The sequence below is a fragment of the Cottoperca gobio genome, unplaced genomic scaffold (assembly GCF_900634415.1).
Source record: "Cottoperca gobio unplaced genomic scaffold, fCotGob3.1 fCotGob3_254arrow_ctg1, whole genome shotgun sequence".
Lineage (NCBI taxonomy): Eukaryota > Metazoa > Chordata > Actinopteri > Perciformes > Bovichtidae > Cottoperca > Cottoperca gobio.
The window spans coordinates 199,410-217,568 of NW_021166876.1; the positions used below are offsets into that span (position 1 = coordinate 199,410).

At 39.7% G+C, this 18,159-nt stretch overlaps 1 protein-coding gene across 1 annotated transcript in view; it reads right to left on the reverse strand.

Moving 5' to 3' along the window:
• The window catches only part of LOC115005110 (T-lymphoma invasion and metastasis-inducing protein 2-like), a 39,466-nt gene that overhangs the window by 7,292 nt on the left and 14,015 nt on the right, over window positions 1-18,159 (reverse strand). Inside the window, exons 5-20 of the mRNA XM_029426916.1 lie at window positions 16,182-16,406; window positions 15,536-15,721; window positions 15,307-15,453; window positions 13,263-13,304; window positions 12,603-12,657; window positions 12,427-12,516; window positions 11,934-12,116; window positions 10,929-10,981; window positions 4,964-5,152; window positions 4,700-4,768; window positions 4,499-4,624; window positions 4,304-4,412; window positions 3,853-4,032; window positions 1,126-1,244; window positions 918-1,026; window positions 768-826 (exon numbers count right to left, since the gene is read on the reverse strand). Coding sequence (XP_029282776.1) covers window positions 768-826; window positions 918-1,026; window positions 1,126-1,244; window positions 3,853-4,032; window positions 4,304-4,412; window positions 4,499-4,624; window positions 4,700-4,768; window positions 4,964-5,152; window positions 10,929-10,981; window positions 11,934-12,116; window positions 12,427-12,516; window positions 12,603-12,657; window positions 13,263-13,304; window positions 15,307-15,453; window positions 15,536-15,721; window positions 16,182-16,406 — 1,941 coding nt within the window. The remainder of the gene's footprint in view (window positions 1-767; window positions 827-917; window positions 1,027-1,125; window positions 1,245-3,852; window positions 4,033-4,303; window positions 4,413-4,498; window positions 4,625-4,699; window positions 4,769-4,963; window positions 5,153-10,928; window positions 10,982-11,933; window positions 12,117-12,426; window positions 12,517-12,602; window positions 12,658-13,262; window positions 13,305-15,306; window positions 15,454-15,535; window positions 15,722-16,181; window positions 16,407-18,159) is intronic.

Sequence of the window (18,159 nt, forward strand, 5' to 3'; positions counted from 1 at the left end):
TTCACTGTGCGTACTTCACTGTGCGTACTTCACTGTGCGTACTCTACTGTGCGTACTTCACTGTGCGTACTCTACTGTGCGTACTCCACTGTGCGTACTCTACTGTGCGTACTCTACTGTGCGTACTTCACTGTGCATACTTCACTGTGCGTACTTCACTGTGTGTACTTCACTGTGCGTACTCTACTGTGTGTACTTCACTGTGCGTACTTCACTGTGCGTACTTCACTGTGCGTACTCTACTGTGCGTACTTCACTGTGCGTACTTCACTGTGCGTACTTCACTGTGCGTACTCTACTGTGCGTACTTCACTGTGCGTACTTCACTGTGCGTACTCTACTGTGCGTACTCTACTGTGCGTACTTCACTGTGCGTACTTCACTGTGCGTACTCTACTGTGCGTACTTCACTGTGCGTACTTCACTGTGCGTACTTCACTGTGCGTACTCTACTGTGCGTACTCTACTGTGCGTACTTCACTGTGTGTACTCTGTAAATGTTTGTGAGTCCACAGTTGTGAGCAGTGGTGCGTTCAAGAACACCACAACATCTGACCACTGGTGGTCTGCGTTGTTCAGCAGTCAAATCTAAAACCTCTGACCCGAGTGTCCCTGAACGCACCGTGTGTCCTCAGAGGGGACATCGTTCTCACTCACATCTCGGAGCCTTCATGACATGGACACATGAAGTCTGCCTGCAACTGTAAGTTCGTATTTACAGCTCAACACATGTCCACACATCCCCAGAGGACGAAGAGGAGACTCACCATCCTCTTCTTCAGCTTGATGTTCTCACGGTAAACCAGGATGACGGCTCGCTTGAACACTGAGGACACAGCAGGAAGAAGCTCAACGTCACTCAGGACACGCACACTTATCTGCACACGCATCATGAAGAAGCATCAGTGTGTACGCACCAAACAGCGTGAGCTCGGGCTCCTTCCTCAGGCGTCCCAGGCAGGGCAGCGGGTTCAACCACACCACCGACGAGTGGATCAGAAACTCCCCCATCGAGATCTCCGTCACCTGCAGGGGGCGGGAACATAACATAACCGGAGAAAGTCCAACAACACACAGCTGTGTGTGTGTGTGTGTGTGTGTGTGTGTGTGTGTGTGTGTGCATACCTGTTTGTCAGGAGCGCTGTGCTCTGCAGCCAGCTGGTCGAACACGCAGCCGTAGTCCTCATAGATCTTCTGCATCTCATTGATGTGAGTCGCCACCTTCTCCATCGCTCTCAGCGCCTCTGTGTGGACACCAGAGGAACTACAGTTAGCAAGTTGACAGAAGTAACTTGAGGGAGACAGTACAGACAAAACCTGTTATTCATCTTCTCTAACATCTTCTTCAGATGAGAGGAACATGAGAACATCAGAGTGTGTGTGTGTAACTGTGTGTGTGTAGATTTAACCTCTCCACAGCTACATTACATAACGCCTCATGTACATATTAAACACTTGTAATATAAACTTGTGTTGATGTGAGTCATGAAGTGGGGAAGCTTCATGATATATGTTAGTTACATGTTTGACCCTGTTCACCTGTAGTGTGTACAACATGTATGACTCTGTTCACCTGTAGTGTGTACAACATGTATGACCCTGTTCACCTGTAGTGTGTACAACATGTATGACTCTGTTCACCTGTAGTGTGTACAACATGTATGACCCTGTTCACCTGTAGTGTGTACAACATGTATGACTCTGTTCACCTGTAGTGTGTACAACATGTATGACCCTGTTCACCTGTAGTGTGTACAACATGTATGACTCTGTTCACCTGTAGTGTGTACAACATGTATGACTCTGTTCACCTGTAGTGTGTACAACATGTATGACCCTGTTCACCTGTAGTGTGTACAACATGTATGACTCTGTTCACCTGTAGTGTGTACAACATGTATGACCCTGTTCACCTGTAGTGTGTACAACATGTATGACTCTGTTCACCTGTAGTGTGTACAACATGTATGACTCTGTTCACCTGTAGTGTGTACAACATGTATGACCCTGTTCACCTGTAGTGTGTACAACATGTATGACTCTGTTCACCTGTAGTGTGTACAACATGTATGACCCTGTTCACCTGTAGTGTGTACAACATGTATGACTCTGTTCACCTGTAGTGTGTACAACATGTATGACCCTGTTCACCTGTAGTGTGTACAACATGTATGACTCTGTTCACCTGTAGTGTGTACAACATGTATGACCCTGTTCACCTGTAGTGTGTACAACATGTATGACCCTGTTCACCTGTAGTGTGTACAACATGTATGACTCTGTTCACCTGTAGTGTGTACAACATGTATGAATGTTACAATACATATCTCTAAAGGAGCTTTTTCTCACACAGAAATCTCCACTTCAGTATATTCTGAAGCTTTGTGCAGAGGGCTTTGTTCACATGTCACTCACAGCTCATGTTATACACGCTACACTCACTACATGCAGGAGATGCACAGAGTTCTGTGTGTTGACAGGATTTAGTGATTTATGGAGTGATACAAAGACAGATCCAGAATCTGTACAAACCTGTGTTTGTACCTGTCAGGTGTGTGTGTGTTTACAGATATGTGTGTACCTGTCAGGTGTGTGTGTGTTTACAGATATGTGTGTACCTGTCAGGTGTGTGTGTGTGTGTGTGTACCTGTCAGGTGTGTTTGTACCTGTCAGGTGTGTGTGTGCCTGTCAGGTGTGTGTGTGTGTGTGTGTGTGTGTGTGTGTGTGTACAGATATGTGTGTATCTGTCAGGTGTGTGTACCTGTCAGGTGAGTGTGTGTTTGTGTGTACCTGTCAGGTGAGTGTGTGTTTGTGTGTACCTGTCAGGTGTGTGTGTGTTTGTGTGTACCCGTCAGGTGTGTGTGTGTGTGTGTATACCTGTCAGGTGTGTGTGTGTTTGTGTGTACCTGTCAGGTGTGTGTGTGTGTACCTGTCAGGTGTGTGTGTACCTGTCAGGTGTGTGTGTGTTTGTGTGTACCTGTCAGGTGAGTGTGTGTTTGTGTGTACCTGTCAGGTGTGTGTGTGTTTGTGTGTACCCGTCAGGTGTGTGTGTGTATACCTGTCAGGTGTGTGTGTGTTTGTGTGTACCTGTCAGGTGTGTGTGTGTGTACCTGTCAGGTGTGTGTGTGTGTACCTGTCAGGTGTGTGTGTACCTGTCAGGTGTGTGTGTGTGTACCTGTCAGGTGTGTGTGTGTTTGTTTGTACCTGTCAGGTGTGTGTGTGTTTACAGATATGTGTGTACCTGTCAGGTGTGTGTGTGTTTACAGATATGTGTGTACCTGTCAGGTGTGTGTGTGTGTGTACCTGTCAGGTGTGTTTGTACCTGTAAGGTGTGTGTGTGCCTGTCAGGTGTGTGTGTGTGTGTGTGTGTACAGATATGTGTGTATCTGTCAGGTGTGTGTACCTGTCAGGTGAGTGTGTGTTTGTGTGTACCTGTCAGGTGAGTGTGTGTTTGTGTGTACCTGTCAGGTGTGTGTGTGTTTGTGTGTACCCGTCAGGTGTGTGTGTGTGTATACCTGTCAGGTGTGTGTGTGTTTGTGTGTACCTGTCAGGTGTGTGTGTGTACCTGTCAGGTGTGTGTGTACCTGTCAGGTGTGTGTGTGTGTGTACCTGTCAGGTGTGTGTGTGTTTGTGTGTACCTGTCAGGTGAGTGTGTGTTTGTGTGTACCTGTCAGGTGTGTGTGTGTGTTTGTGTGTACCCGTCAGGTGTGTGTGTGTATACCTGTCAGGTGTGTGTGTGTTTGTGTGTACCTGTCAGGTGTGTGTGTACCTGTCAGGTGTGTGTGTGTGTACCTGTCAGGTGTGTGTGTGTTTGTGTGTACCTGTCAGGTGTGTGTGTGTGTGTGTGTGTACCTGTCAGGTGTGTGTGTTCGGGGCTCTCGGGGTCGGTCAGAGACACCAGCTCTCTCAGCAGCAGTGGATACTTCAGGACTCTCTGCACAGGTTTGATCAGGTACGACTCCAGAGACGACGAGTGCTGATTGGTCGGATTCCTCGCCTCCAGGAAGTGTTTGAAGGCTCCGTCCGTCTTCGCTGTGAGAACGACAGATTTCACATTCACAGAACAATAAATGTCAACAAGTCCTTCTACAGTTCCAAATGTCCGAATGCAGAAAATCATGTTTTAAAAATAAAATAAATAAATAAGGTCTTATGATTCTTAAATACAAAAGTTCTTCGTCAGGAGTAGTCGTGGTTGTAAATATTAAAAGTATTATTAATGTTTTTCAGACCAACATCTGAGTGAAATGACCCAATGCTGTTTTGTAAGTAATACTAAAGCAGTTAAATGTGTGAGGCTCACCTCTCTCCAGGACCTTCTGGACTTTGATGTGATTGGCACAGAAGCCGCTGTAGTGCTTGAAGTGATCGGCGTAGTACAGGAAAGACCCTCCCAACGAAAACAGGAGTTTCTTTGAGCAAAAGAGAGAAAATGTTGAAAACTCTGGCTCAGAGGATTAAATCCCCTGAAACAACGCAGCAGTGTCCGAGTCTCCACCTTGAACTGCCCCGGTGTCTCTAGGCTGCTGAAGTTGGGACAGGAAGCGATCCTCTGCTCCAGCGTCTGAAGGAAAACCTTCTGAAAGTCCAACATCTCCGGCAGGCTGCCGAACAACGCCTCCATCTGAGGGCGAGAGCTGCGTCAGAGACTGAGAACAACCTGAAGCTCTCAGCAGAGGAAGAGATTCTGTGTTTGTACCTCTGCTTTACTGAGGAAGGGCTCCTTCTGCAGCGGCGTCAGGTACAGCTCGAACAGACACACCAGGTCCTGAGACGACAAGGTCAACATCAAACAGTGTGAGGAGATACAATACAGAATACGAGATAGAAACTGCCAGCCCAACAGACAACATGGTGTTTATATATTTAGTTATACATAATCAAATAGACCTCAATAATAGGGAGGGGCAACTGCAGTAGTATTCCTGCAGTATTAGTATTGCAGTATTCCTGCAGTACTGACCTTGACGTAGGACTTCTCGGTGTCCACCAGCTCCTGGATGACTTTCCGCAGACGCTGACACACACTGAGGTGGGCGGGGCTCGGGGGCTGCAGGCCGGCCTCCCGGCTGTACGGGTTCCTGGGAACATCAGTCTCTGCCGCTCGGCATTCTGGGAAGGTTTGATAGAGAGCGTGAACCCGCTCCACGTTCTGAGGACAAAAGGAAACACAGACTGTGAATGAAACAGAAGAACTGAGGAAACAGGAACACGGATTCACCCTGAAGGAGGACGAAGGGCCGAACAACCAGACGCCTCGTTCATCATCCCAACACACACAGCTTCAAACACACACACTTCCCTCACAGACCAGCTGATCTCTGAGGGCCCATGAAAACAAAGAAAACAGAAAACAGAGAAAACAGAAGAAAACAAAGAAAACAGAAAAACAAAGAAAAATAAGAAAACAGAGAAAAACAAAGAAAACAGAGAAAAACAGAGAAAACAGAGAAAAACAGAGAAAACAGAGAAAACAGAGAAAACAGAAAAAACAAAGAAAACAGAGAAAAACAAAGAAAACAGAGAAAACAAAGAAAACAGAGAAAACAGAGAAAAACAAAGAAAACAGAGAAACAGAGAAAAACAAAGAAAACAGAGAAAAACAAAGAAAACAGAGAAAACAGAGAAAAACAAAAAAAACAGAGAAAAACAGAGAAAAACAAAGAAAACAAAGAAAACAGAGAAAAACAAAGAAAAACAAAGAAAACAGAGAAAAACAAAGAAAACAGAGAAAAACGAGAAAACAGAGAAAAACGGAGAAAAACAGAGGAAAACAGAGAAAAACAGAGAAAAACAAAGAAAACAGAGAAAAACAGAGAAAAACAAAGAAAAACAGAGAAAAACAAAGAAAACAGAGAAAAACAGAGAAAACAGAGAAAAACTGAGAAAACAAAGAAAAACAGAGAAAACAGAAAAACAAAGAAAACAGAGAAAAATAAAGAAAACTGAGAAAAACAGAGAAAAACAAAGAAAACAGAGAAAAACAAAGAAAAACTAAGAAAACAGAGAAAAACAGAGAAAAACAAAGAAAAACTAAGAAAACTGAGAAAACAGAGAAAAACAAAGAAAACTGAGAAAAACAAAGAAAACAGAGAAAAACAAAGAAAACAGAGAAAAACAGAGAAAAACAGAGAAAACAGAAAAACAGAGAAAAACAAAGAAACAGAGAAAACAGAGAAAAACAGAGAAAAACAAAGAAAACAAAGAAAACAGAGAAAAACAAAGAAAACAGAGAAAACAAAGAAAACTGAGAAAACTGAGAAAACAGAGAAAAACAAAGAAAACAGAGAAAACAAAGAAAACAGAGAAAAACAGAGAAAAACAGAGAAAACAGAGAAAAACAGAGAAAAACAAAGAAAAACAGAGAAAACAAAGAAAACACAGAGAAAACAGAGAAAAACAAGAAAACAAGAAAACAGAGAAAACAAAGGAAAACAGAGAAAAACAGAGAAAAACAGAGAAACAGAGAAAAACAGAGAAAACAGAGAAAACAGAGAAAAACAGAGAAAAACAGAGAAAAACAGAGAAACAGAGAAAACAAAGAAAACAGAGAAAAACAGAGAAAAAGAGAAAAACAGAGAAAACAAAGAAAACAGAGAAAAACAAAGAAAACAGAGAAAAACAGAGAAAACAGAGAAAAACAAAGAAAACAGAGAAAAACAGAGAAAAACAAAGAAAACAGAAGAAAAACAGAGAAGAAAAACAGAGAGAAAAACAGAGAAAAACAACAAAAGTGAAAACAGAGAAACAGAGAAAAACAGAGAAAAACAGAGAAAAACAAAGAAAACAGAGAAAACAGAGAAAACAGAGAAAACAGAGAAAAAACAAAGAAAACAGAGAAAAACAAAGAAGAACAGAGAAAAAACAGAGAAGAAAACAGAGAAAAACAAAGAAAAACAAAGAAAACAGAGAAAAACAGAGAAAAACAAAGAAAACAGAGAAAAACAGAGAAAAACAAAGAAAACAGAGAAAACAGAGAAAAACAAAGAACAAACAAAGAAAACAGAGGAAAACAAAGAAAACAGAGAAAAACTAAGAAAACAGAGAAACAACAGAGTAGTTACACAGATATACACAGAGTTACACAGATATACACAGAGTTACACATATATACACAGAGTTACACAGAGTTACACAGATATACACAGAGTTACACAGATATACACAGAGTTACACAGATATACACAGAGTTACACAGAGTTACACAGATATACACAGAGTTACACAGATATACACAGAGTTACACAGATATACACAGAGTTACACAGATATACACAGAGTTACACATATATACACAGAGTTACACAGAGTTACACAGAGTTACACAGATATACAGAGTTACACATATATACACAGAGTTACACAGATATACACAGAGTTACACAGAGTTACACAGAGTTACACAGATATACACAGAGTTACACAGATATACACAGAGTTACACAGATATACACAGAGTACACAGAGTACACAGATATACACAGAGTTACACAGATATACACAGAGTTACACAGATATTACACAGAGTATACACAGATTACACAGAGTTACACAGAGTTACACAGATATACACAGAGTTACACAGAGTTACACAGATATACACAGAGTTACACAGAGTTACACAGATATACACAGAGTTACACAGAGTTACATACACAGATATACACAGAGTTACACAGAGTATACACAGAGTATACACAGAGTTACACAGATATAACACAGAGTTCCAGATACACAGAGTTACACAGATATATTACACAGAGTTACACAGATATACACAGAGTTACACAGATATACACAGAGTTACACAGAGTTACACAGATATACACAGAGTTACACAGATATACACAGAGTTACACAGAGTTACACAGAGTATACACAGAGTTACACAGATATACACAGAGTTACACAGACTATACACAGAGTTACGAGTTAACACGAGTATACACAGAGTTACACAGATATACACAGAGTTACACAGATTACACAGAGTTACACAGATATACACAGAGTTACACAGAGTTACACAGAGTTACACAGATTACACAAGAGTTACACAGAGTTACACAGATATACACAGAGTTACACAGAGGTTACACAGATATACACAGAGTTACACAGATATACACAGAGTACACAGATATACACAGAGTTACACAGAGTTACACAGATATACACAGAGTTACACAGATTACACAATAGTTACACAGAGTTACACAGAGATACACAGAGTTACACAGATTACACAGAGTTACACAGAGTTACACAGATATCACAGTTACACAGATATACACAGAGTACACAGAGTTACACAGAGTACACTATCTACACAGAGTTACACAGCTATACACAGAGTTACACAGAGTTACACAGATATACACAGAGTACACAGAGTTACACAGAGTTACACAGATATACACAGAGTTACACAGAGTTACACAGATATACACAGAGTTACACAGAGTTACACAGATATACACAGAGTTACACAGAGTTACACAGATATACACAGAGTTACACAGAGTTACACAGAGTTACACAGATATACACAGAGTTACACAGATATACACAGAGTTACACAGAGTTACACAGAGTTACACAGATATACACAGAGTTACACAGAGTTACACAGATATACACAGAGTTACACAGATATACACAGAGTTACACAGATATACACAGAGTTACACAGAGTTACACAGATATACACAGATATACACAGAGTTACACAGATACACACAGAGTTACACAGATACACACAGAGTTACACAGAGTTACACAGATATACACAGAGTTACACAGATATACACAGAGTTACACAGAGTTACACAGATATACACAGAGTTACACAGACATACACAGAGTTACACAGAGTTATACAGAGTTACACAGATATACACAGAGTTACACAGATATACACAGAGTTACACAGAGTTACACAGAGTTACACAGATATACACAGAGTTACACAGATATACACAGAGTTACACAGAGTTACACAGAGTTACACAGATATACACAGAGTTACACAGATATACACAGAGTTACACAGATATACACAGAGTTACACAGATATACACAGAGTTACACAGATATACACAGAGTTACACAGATATACACAGAGTTACATAGATATACACAGAGTTACACAGAGTTACACAGATATACACAGAGTTACACAGAGTTACACAGGAGTCCAGTTACATCCATAAGGACTAAGTGACAACTCAAGTATTCAGATACTTTACTGCAGTAATATTTCTAACACCACACAGTAAAAATACTCTAAAGGTACTGCATTGAAGTTCCTTCAGTAAAATCAGTAAAATGTAGTTGAAGTATTAAAAGTATAAAACTGTCCCAGGCTGTTATACTATTAAATATGATTTCATTAGATAATTATTTCTCGTTCGTTATGAACTATTAAGTAAAGATTATTGTATCATGGATTTATCTGATTATTCCATTAATGCGTTCATTGTTGGGTTTTAAAAGTAGTGAGAAATGAGCACATTATTACTAATACATGACCTTATTAAAAGTAAAAGCAGACAATGTCTTTACAATTACTGCAGTAATATACAAATATAGATTGTATCCGTGTTTACATTTCTTCTTATCCTGTTTGAATCAGATATCCTTAAAGAAGAAATCAATAAATAATAATAAATAAAGTCTTAAAAACAGGTTGTAAATATTGGAAATACAATGAGTAGTTTAACTTCCTGATTACTGCACTACTGTTTCCAGCTGAACCGTATAAACTGTTCTCTGTAACTCAAGCGAGTCGAAGTATAAAGTACCTCAAGTTTGAAGTGCAGTACTTAAGTGAGTAAATGTACTTAGTTACTTTCCAGCGACTAACACAACATCCTGCAGCGTCTCTCAGTTTACCAGCAGTACGAGGCTCTCGGCCGGCTGCCGGCAGCTCAGGCAGCAGGCGGCCCGCTGCAGCACGCCGCCGCCCTCCTCCTCCTCCTCCAGCATCTCCTCGTCCTCCTCCAGCGGCAGCACCCAGCACAGGGCGCCCATGATCAGAGAGCAGGGCGTCAGGGAGGCCGGTCAGAAACAACATCTACGAGTCGCCATTAATCCCCCTCCGGTCAGACTTTACACACAAACGCTCCTGAAGGCGTAAGCCTGGATTATCGGCCTGGTCAGGTCATGTGACCCAGAAGGTGTCTGAGCTTCAGGGAGCACAGGAGGATTGTGGGAAAGGGTTTCTGCAGGTGAGGAGGTTCAGGGAGGTTCCTGCTCGTCCACATTAAAGGGACAGTTTGCATGTTTTACAGTGACACCACCACATGAGTCTGTTAGTCTGTGTTTTAACACGATTATAATTTATTCTATTGACTTTTATTTATTGATCTTTAAAAGTTTATTGTTTTCGTATTTTCTTGCAAAGTTGTGTTTATTGTTGTTTTGTTAATTAAAAAACTGAATGTATGTGAAACACTTCGGGCTCCAAGTCGAGTTGAGAACATGCAGACAGGAAGTCACACGTCAATCCTTCAAACTAAAAGACTTCACTTTGACGTGTTTCTTTCATATTTATGTTTTATGAACCTGAATAAAAACATTGTTAACAATAAGAAATGCTGTTTAGTAGAGAAGCAAATCTTTTAATACTTTTTTGTGCTGAAGCCATGAATTCTCTTCTTCTGCCCAACGACACTTTGTTTCTGTGTTCGGGTAAAACACATTATTTTATATATTTTCTTTGTGTGTTAGCAGAGGAGCGGTTTCTCTTCAGGACGCACACATCTGATATTATATATCTGCGTCTCTGCAGGACGAATCACAAATCCAGGAGACAAGTAAACATTTCTACACCAGAAGAAGAACTTCTGGATAAATACAAACACAACCCGACACATCAGGAGCTGCCAGAGCACGCAGAGGAAAACTCAACAAGAGGAGAATCTCACCTGTCTCTGCAGCTCGCCGTCACAAACAGGAAGCAGGACACCGTCTGCAGAAGCTGTGAAATAAAGATCAGGTTCTTAATATAAGAAAATATAAGAAAATATAAGAAAATATAAGAAAATATAAGAAATATAAGAAAATATAAGGACATGTGTGCTGAAAGTCACAGATATTTAGTTTGATTCTTAGGTCTAAAGTATATATATTTATATAAATATATTTATATAAATATATATATATATATGTAAATATATATATACATATAAATATATGTATTTACATATATAAATATATTTACATATTTACATATATAAATATATTTATTTACATATATAAATATATTACTTACATATATAAATATATTTACATATATAATATATTTACTTACATATATAAATATATTTACTTACATATATAAATATATGTTACATACATATATAAATATATTTACATATATAAATATATATATTACATATATAAATATATATATATAAATATAGACATATATATAGACATTATATAATATATTAAATATATATATATATATATATATATATATATATATATATATATATGTATATATATATATACATATATATACACATATATACATATACACATATACATATATATACACATATATATATATAAACATATATTTACACATATATATACATATAAATATATATATTTACACACATATATATATGTATATATATATATATATATATATATATATATACACATATATATATATATACACATACACACATATACACACACATATATGTGTATATATATATACATATACACATATATGTATACATACATATATATACACATACACACATATACACACACATATATATATATATATATATATATATGTATATATATATATATATATATATATATATATATCTATAGATACACATATACATATATAATATATTTATATATGTATATTACTGGGTCCAATACTTGTAGAAACCTGAATTTAAACATACCGGTGTTGGTCCAGGGGAGCAGGTACGGGGGGGCGGGGGGGGCCGGGGGCTCCGCGGGCTCCTCGTCCCTCCTGAGCAGTAGCTGCAGCTTCTGGGGGCTGAAGAGACTCTGCATCAGGTCCAGGTCCAGAGCCGACACCACAGCCCCGTTCACAGCCAGGACCTCATCTCCCGCCCTGAGGCCTGATGGGAAACGCAGGTTGTTCTTGTGATGCTTCATTTTTCTAATATCGTGACTATTTTTCTCTTGATTTAAAGATGTATTACAGTTTGTTTCAAACATCAGGAGAATTGCCTGTTTGAATGTGTGAAGCACGTCGGGCTGATTGTATGAAAGACGTTTTATAAATAAAGTTTTTTACATGTTTTGTCTCTGCTGCAAAGAAAAAAGAACGTCGTCTTCTGACAAATGCACAGAAACTCCTCTAAATAAGTATATGATTATAATTATAATATCGTACGTGAAGCGAACTATAACTTTAAACATTCAGACCTCCTGCGGCCGACGGGCCCAGCGGGTCGACCTCGCTGACGTAGACGTGACTTTCGCCCGCTCCGTCCACGTGACCCGTCACTGCAAAACCTGCAAACATACAGAAGCTCTTATACAACATCTTAAAACTCAACATGTTCACTTTTATAAATATGAATATGTGTTTATTTTCTCACCAAAGTCTTTGGCAGCGTCGAGTCGACGGACGTTCAGAGTAAAAGCTTCTGACGGCTGAAGGTCAAGACGACAGATTAACTCGTGTTCAGAATATTTGCTGATTATTTTCTGTTATTAATCGTTTCATCTACAAAAAGTCAAATTGACGTCGTTAAATAGTTTCATCAGAGCAACTAATCAAAAACACAAATACATGTTATTTACTATCTTATAAATCAATCAATTAATCGATTAACAAAATAGTTTCTATGATATAATCTTTTTAATAATAATAAACTTTATTTGTACCTTTCATACAAGAAATACAAAGAGCTTTATAATAAAGGAGAATAAACAAAGAATCAAATTAATGTGAAATAAAATGGAATAGAATGCAAATTATAAAAAGGGAAATTAAACCCACTGAATAATAATAATAATAATAATAATAATAATAATAATAATAATAATAATAATAATAATAATAATAATAAAATCAGTACCCATATTGCATCATGCACGTATACATCAGGGTTATTTATTTAGTGGAGATAATTTGAGATTCCTTTTAGATTTAGAGATTTGTTACATTTCAAAACAGCCACAACACACACGAGATGTATGTATAATTGGTATATATACATATATATATTAAAGACGAGTCGTGTCAGTGAACGCACCTGTAGAGCTGCAGGACGTCCTGCAGGGGGCGCCGCCTCTCTCTGTGTGGACACGTGTTTTATTAACTACAGGTTCCAACGAGCGTCAAATGAAAACTGCTTTTATTCTTAGTTTAGTAAATTTATCAAGAGAAATATAAAATCGTCATGTCTGGTTATAAACATTAATGAATGTTACAGATGCATTATAATGAGGGGGGGTCACGATTACCACAAGGGACAAAGGCATTCTGGGAGAATAAAAGGCGGTGGGACCTTTTAGTCGTCCTCACAAAGCAGCAGCTGCCCCCCCCTTTGTTCTCCTCCTCGGGGGTCAGGGGGCGACAGGTGGCTGCAGACTCAACAAACAAAATACTTTCTGGCCAAAAGTGTGTGGACGCCCCCCCATCATGAAGCTTCCCCACGTCATGACTCACATCAACACACGTTTATATCTCAAGTGTTTAATATGTACATGAGGCGTTATGTAATGTAGAGAATAGATATCAGCTGAAACTGATATGTCGTAGAACATTTTGTTCCTAAAATATAGAAATATTATTTTTTTGTAATATTATGATATTTTACATATTATGAACATTTTAGGAAAATAAACTGTACAATTCTGAGAAACAGTGATAATTTAATGTAATCATATAAATAACCTTCAGAATACAGAGAGGAAGGAAAAACACACACACACACACACACACACACACACACACACACACAGACACACACACACACACACACTGTGTAATTATACTTAATTAAAAACGATCTGTCGAGGAAAAACAACTTTGATGCTAAATTCTGTGTCAGATTAAAACCAAAATTAGCCCCAAGGCATCTTGGGAAAAAATGAGGGGTTGAGCTGAAATTACAGGTTTGTGCAGTCGGAGCCGTAATCAGTCAGTCTGGAGTCTGAAACCACCAGCAGGCAGTGAACGCACCGTCAACACACACAACTCCTTATAAGGAAACAACTTTTCGTTTGCTCTGTTTTACATGATTCTGACAGTTTCTCTTATTTTATTTCACTTTTTTTCATCTTCCGCTTTTCTTTGATTGACAAAACATTTAATGCAATCTGACGAAACTAAAATACAAATTTAGAACATTTAATTAAATCTTCTTTTTAAAAGTATTTCATCCATTAATATATATTCAAAAGTGACACACTCAAACTGACAAACTCCCATGATGCACTGCTGCTGCACCACCACACTAAACTCCCATGATGCACCACCACACTAAACTCCCATGATGCACCACCACACTAAACTCCCATGATGCACTGCTGCTGCACCACCACACTAAACTCCCATGATGCACTACCATACTAAACTCCCATGATGCACTGCTGCTGCACCACCACACTAAACTCCCATGATGCACTGCTGCTGCACCACCACACTAAATTCCCATGATGCACCACCATACCAAACTCCCATGATGCACCACCACACCAAACTCCCTTGATGCACCACCACACTAACCTCCCATGATGCACCAACACTATAACCTCCCATGATGCACCACCACACTAACCTCCCATGATGCACCAACACTATAACCTCCCATGATGCACCACCACACTAACCTCCCATGATGCACCACCACACTAACCTCCCATGATGCACCACCACACTAACCTCCCATGATGCACCACCACACTAACCTCCCATGATGCACCAACACTATAACCTCCCATGATGCACCACCACACTAACCTCCCATGATGCACCACCACACTAACCTCCCATGATGCACCACCACACTAATGAAACCTCTGAAAACGTTCACACATATAAAATGTTCAGAAAAAGCTGCAGTCCTGTTTCAGATGTGAGAAGTGGAACACGTGTTTCTGTCAAAACACGCTCGACTCACACTCCATAAATAGCTCCGCTGTTTATGGAGAGGGGCCTGCAGGAGCCGAGCATCATGGGAACTTCAGCTGGGGGGGAAGATGTTCTGTCCATATTTGTTGTCAGAACTTTAATAAAGATAAATAATTAAAGCCCCTGAAAGCGTGCACGCTGCTCTCGGTGCGGTGTATTACCTGGGCCGTGTGTCTGCCGTCCCTGATGCGCGTCTTCAGTGCGTCCAGCTCCTTCAGAGAGGACGGCAGCCCCCCCCTCCTCCTGCCACCTCCTCCGGACACGGAGCGATAGCGCCGCCTCAGCGTCCCCTTGTCTCTGCTGCACACCTGAGGAGACACGAGAGCCGCGCTGTGAAGAAACACGTCTTCCAGCTTCCTGTTTTTATCTTCTGCTGGTGGCTCTTCTTACCAGAGCATGGAAGGAGGACACGGAGAAGACTCCCAGGCGTCCCAGCATGCTCTTGGAGGGCCGGCCGGCCACAGCGAGGAGGCTCTTGGGGTTGGGCAGCTCGCTGCCCTGCAGGCTGGACAGATAGCAGCGCAGCCGGAACAGATCCAGGTTCAGCTTCTCCAGGTTCTGCTCCCACTGCTGGATCTGAACAGATACGTAGAACATAAAGATCTATATCATCACTATTGTTGATCAAAGGATGGAGAAGTATTCAGATCATTAACATATTAAACTCCTGCAGGTGGGTTCTTCACTTGTTCTGTTTCTACATGAGCTCAATGTTTCTGAACTTATGGAGGACGATGTTTACTTTATGATAACAAACTAAAAACAAAATAATAAATTATCTGCAAGAAATCAAGTTATTTTGTTCGTTACTGAATCTTGAAATCACGTTAACTAATGTGTGAAAGTCAAAATCGTGTGTGTGTGTGTGTGTGTGTGTGTGTGTGTGTGTGTGTGAGGTTGAATGATGAAGTATCGTGTTGAAATATTGAAGTTTTGTATCCAGAACTTGAATCCCTCCAGATGTATTTAGATGTTGTGATATAGTAAGAGAGTTAATGTGAGTAAAGAAGTGGGGAAGGTGCAGCTGATGCCTCACCTGGCTCTCCACGGCCTTCCTGTTCTTCTGCTCCTTGATGACGGACAGCTGCAGCTCCGCCATCTTCTTCATCTTCCCGTCCATGTCGATCTTGTGCAGCAGCGAGCGGCTCTCGCAGCGCAGCAGGCGCAGCGTGTCCTCCTTCCCCTGACGCTTGGCCAGCAGCGAGGCGCTCGCAGAGTGGATCGCCGTCACCCAGTTCTCCAGGTCGGTCTGGTTGGTGGCCTGGACGGGAGGAGACAAAGATTTACTTATTTTAGATCGTGTAGATTACTCTGTGCCCAAAGTGCAGAGCAGGAAACAAGTTTGTTCTTGGCATTGGAAGTAAACAAAGATTTATTTTCAAAATAAAAGCAGACTCCTCCAGAGGTCTCGTCCTCTCTCTGATGGTGAGGGTTGGAATAATGTAAATACACAACTCACCTCACACATTATATCTTTAAGAGGAACAACAGGAAGCTCTGATGTTTCAGAGGCTTTAAAGAGTTTTCTGCACATGTCCCGAACCTAACAGGTGTTTGTGTTGAGCGGCTCCGAGTCGTAAAAGAGGAACGTTTGTTGCAGTAATTAGCATGTCGTGACTCCATTAGAGGCTCTTTCAGCTCCTGACGTCTCGCAGCGAGGACAAACCTGAGTGAGAGTTACTCAGGGAATTTTAAAAAGTGCTTTCTCAGCTCGTAAAAAAAGAGAAACGAGGGACACAGGAAGTGCAGAGTCTATTTTTAGACCCTCTCGAGGATTAATGCTGCGAATACTGAGTCGATATATTTAATCTGCTTCGAGCGAGTTTATTATGTTGTGGTTTGATTTTTTAAAAGGTTTCTACAGAAGAAGATGGACTTTTACTAAAGTCTTTCAGAGTGAAAAGAACAACTTTACACGCTTTTTAGATGCATTTAGTAAATTATTATATCTGTGTGTTACATGTTCCTGTTACATTAATGTGTGTGTTACATGTTCCTGTTACATTAATGTGTGTGTTACATGTTCCTGTTACATTAATGTGTGTGTTACATGTTCCTGTTACATTAATGTGTGTGTTACATGTTCCTGTTACATTAATGTGTGTGTTACATGTTCATGTTACATGTTCCTGTTACATTAATGTGTGTGTTACATGTTCCTATTACATTAATGTGTGTGTTACATGTTCCTGTTACATTAATGTGTGTGTTACATGTTCCTGTTACATTAATGTGTGTGTTACATGTTCCTGTTACATTAATGTGTGTGTTACATGTTCCTATTACATTAATGTGTGTGTTACATGTTCCTGTTACATTAATGTGTGTGTTACATGTTCCTGCTGCATTAATGTGTGTGTTACATGTTCCTGTTACATTAATGTGTGTGTTACATGTTCCTGTTACATTAATGTGTGTGTTACATTAATGTGTGTGTTACATGTTCCTGTTACATTAATGTGTGCGTTACATGTTCCTGCTGCATTAATGTGTGTGTTACATTAATGTGTGTTACATGTTCCTGTTACATTAATGTGTGTGTTACATTAATGTGTGTGTTACATGTTCCTGCTGCATTAATGTGTGTGTTACATGTTCCTGTTACATTAATGTGTGTGTTACATTAATGTGTGTGTTACATGTTCCTGTTACATTAATGTGTGTGTTACATTAATGTGTGTGTTACATGTTCCTGTTACATTAATGTTCCTGCTGCATTAATGTGTGTGTTACATGTTCCTGCTGCATTAATGTGTGTGTTACATGTTCCTGTTACATTAATGTGTGTGTTACATGTTCCTGTTACATTAATGTTCCTGCTGCATTAATGTGTGTGTTACATTAATGTGTGTGTTACATGTTCCTGCTGCATTAATGTGTGTGTTACATGTTCCTGTTACATTAATGTGTGTGTTACATTAATGTGTGTGTTACATGTTCCTGTTACATTAATGTGTGTGTTACATTAATGTGTGTGTTACATTAATGTGTGTGTTACATGTTCCTGTTGCATT